General features: G+C 40.8%; 1 protein-coding gene across 3 annotated transcripts in view; it reads right to left on the bottom strand.

The window, feature by feature from the left end:
- The window catches only part of TRMT6 (tRNA methyltransferase 6), a 12939-nt gene that overhangs the window by 8152 nt on the left and 2524 nt on the right, over window positions 1-2263 (bottom strand). For all 3 annotated transcript variants that reach the window (XM_003788026.3, XM_023512198.1, XM_023512197.1), the window contains exon 2: window positions 575-702. In XM_003788026.3, coding sequence (XP_003788074.1) covers window positions 575-702 — 128 coding nt within the window. The remainder of the gene's footprint in view (window positions 1-574; window positions 703-2263) is intronic.

The raw sequence follows: 2263 nt of genomic DNA, 5'->3' as shown, positions 1-2263 counted from the left end.
AATATTAGTAACTAAAATTATGGGCCCCTACTAAAAGCAAGGCACTGTTCAGAACTTCCCGTGAATCTGAGCACTGAACACTCACTACAACCTAAGCGTTAAGTGTGTGCATGGCCCCATACACATATAAGGATATATGACTTACAGAAACCAAATAACTTGCCTAAAGTTATAAGGCAAGTGATGACGCTAGAAATTAAACTTAGCTAGTTGGATTCAAAGTCAGACCTCTTAACCTCTCCACGATATGCTAGCTACCTTGTAGCTATTACTTAATTTCTAGGCACTAAAAGAGTTCTATACTTGTTCATGCAATGAAGAAAGAAGGACTCATGGGATTAAATGTCTGGCCCAAGCTCAGAGAACCAAGTAATAGTGGGCTGGTACCAGAATCCAGGTGATCTCATGGACAAAGGTAGTACTTGTTTCATTTCACCTAGCCATCATTCTTAGATTATAAGTTAAGATTACTTTCTGCATATCATGGGCTAGCACTTTGGAATTCACTGGAGCTTGACATGCTTCTGACTAGCCAGCTGGACAGCATCTATTTCAAACACCCAAAGTAGTGCACCTGCAGTAGGCTCTTGCTGCTTCTTCTTGGGCTGAAGACTTCCTCCACTGGTCACTTCAAATGTGGTTCCATAACTTTGGCCAATGATGTTATCCAGGTAGAACCACTGTTTTTCAAAAGTTACTTTTCTGGGGAAGAAAAACCAATCGATTAACAGGTTTATTTTGTGATCAGTATGGAAAAGACACATTCATTCTACTTATTTTCAAAAGCAGTTTCCACAATGTATGACCAGCAGGCTGATGTCTGAACATAAAGCAACAAATGAACTACAGAGAACTGGGTTAGGGAAGAGACACAAAATTAGTAAAAATGCCAAAAAACACTGAATTTTGGAAAGAGGTAGCAAAGACAGAAAACACTTCCCTTCTGGGGCATCAGTCTGATCCCACTTTGCACTGTCTATCAGAATATCCAAACTTAGAGGCTCTGAGGATTTCCTGAACAGTAGGCAGGGTTGCTAACATTGCCAGACCACTGGATGTATACTGTGATATCCTTTGCAATTTACACCAGAAAAAAATCTCAAAACTGAACAATCATTGAGATGACAAAGATTTAACAAATTCTCTGATGAAACAGGCCAGTTATTTAAAATTATCTAATAAAAACAAATTACATTTACTGATAATCTACATATTTAGAAGTGAAGTCTAACACTGACAATACTGAGGACCAGGCAATTTCAGGTTTGCCTATTACCTAGATCTTTACATTATTACAATTTCAAAGGGAAATCCCACAAAAACACAAACCTGTCTCCTCCAAAGAAAACTACCATCTGCTGAGCACCAGTCAGGGACTAAGCAGTGTATGCCAAGTATGTTTACACTTTTTAATTTAATTCTTACAGTAACCCTGGGACATAGCTCTTTCCAGATGAGCAAGCTGAGGCCCAGGGAGAAGTATCTCATCCAAGATTAACAGTTACAAAGTGGTGGACCTGTGATTCTACACTGAGCTATCTGACTTTAAAGCCTGATTCTTCCCACTATACCACAATCTGCTCCAGCAAAGATTTAAAGAGCTTAGGAAACTCTGCCCAGCTCCAGGACATGGCTCACATGTACAGAACACTGAACTCTGGGAGACACATCATGATAAGTCTGCTTGCACCCCACCCCACCCCACTCCTTCTCTTGCTGTCTTTGTGCTCCTGGAGGCTGACCACAACAGAATGCATTGCCATGTCACCCAGGGTCCCTAGTCAAAGGCTTACTACCACTGCTAGTTCCTGGGTGCATCACCTTTATTCTTTCTCTAAATCCTGCCATATGTTGTATATGTTATTTGCACATCTTCACTAAAACTTACTTAAACCATTAGAATGAAATCTTGCAAGATCCTGAGGGACCCAGAGACAATTCTTATTCTTTGTTGGGTCCTCAGTTATTAACACAGAACACAACATTCATTCAAAATATTTGCTTAGAAGTCAAAACTTAGCTCATCCCAGATGTGCATCCCTCACCCTCATCCTTCAAGCAACTTGGTGCTACTGAAACACTGGATCTGAGCTGACCTGGGTTTAGCAGCCTATGTGATGTCCAAAGGGGGTGTAGATGTCAAATTAGCTCAGCAGTTCTCAACCTGTGGGTCATGACCCCTTTGTAACAATGAAAATACATGGCAGCAGCATTAGGAAGGTTGAGAACCACTGAACTAGCTAGTCTAACAGAAAGTCACGGC

Source organism: Otolemur garnettii, unplaced genomic scaffold (genome assembly GCF_000181295.1).
Source record: "Otolemur garnettii isolate 467f Iridium unplaced genomic scaffold, OtoGar3 scaffold00025, whole genome shotgun sequence".
In the NCBI taxonomy this organism is placed as follows: Eukaryota; Metazoa; Chordata; class Mammalia; order Primates; family Galagidae; genus Otolemur; species Otolemur garnettii.
This window is presented reverse-complemented; position numbering and strand designations above follow the sequence as displayed.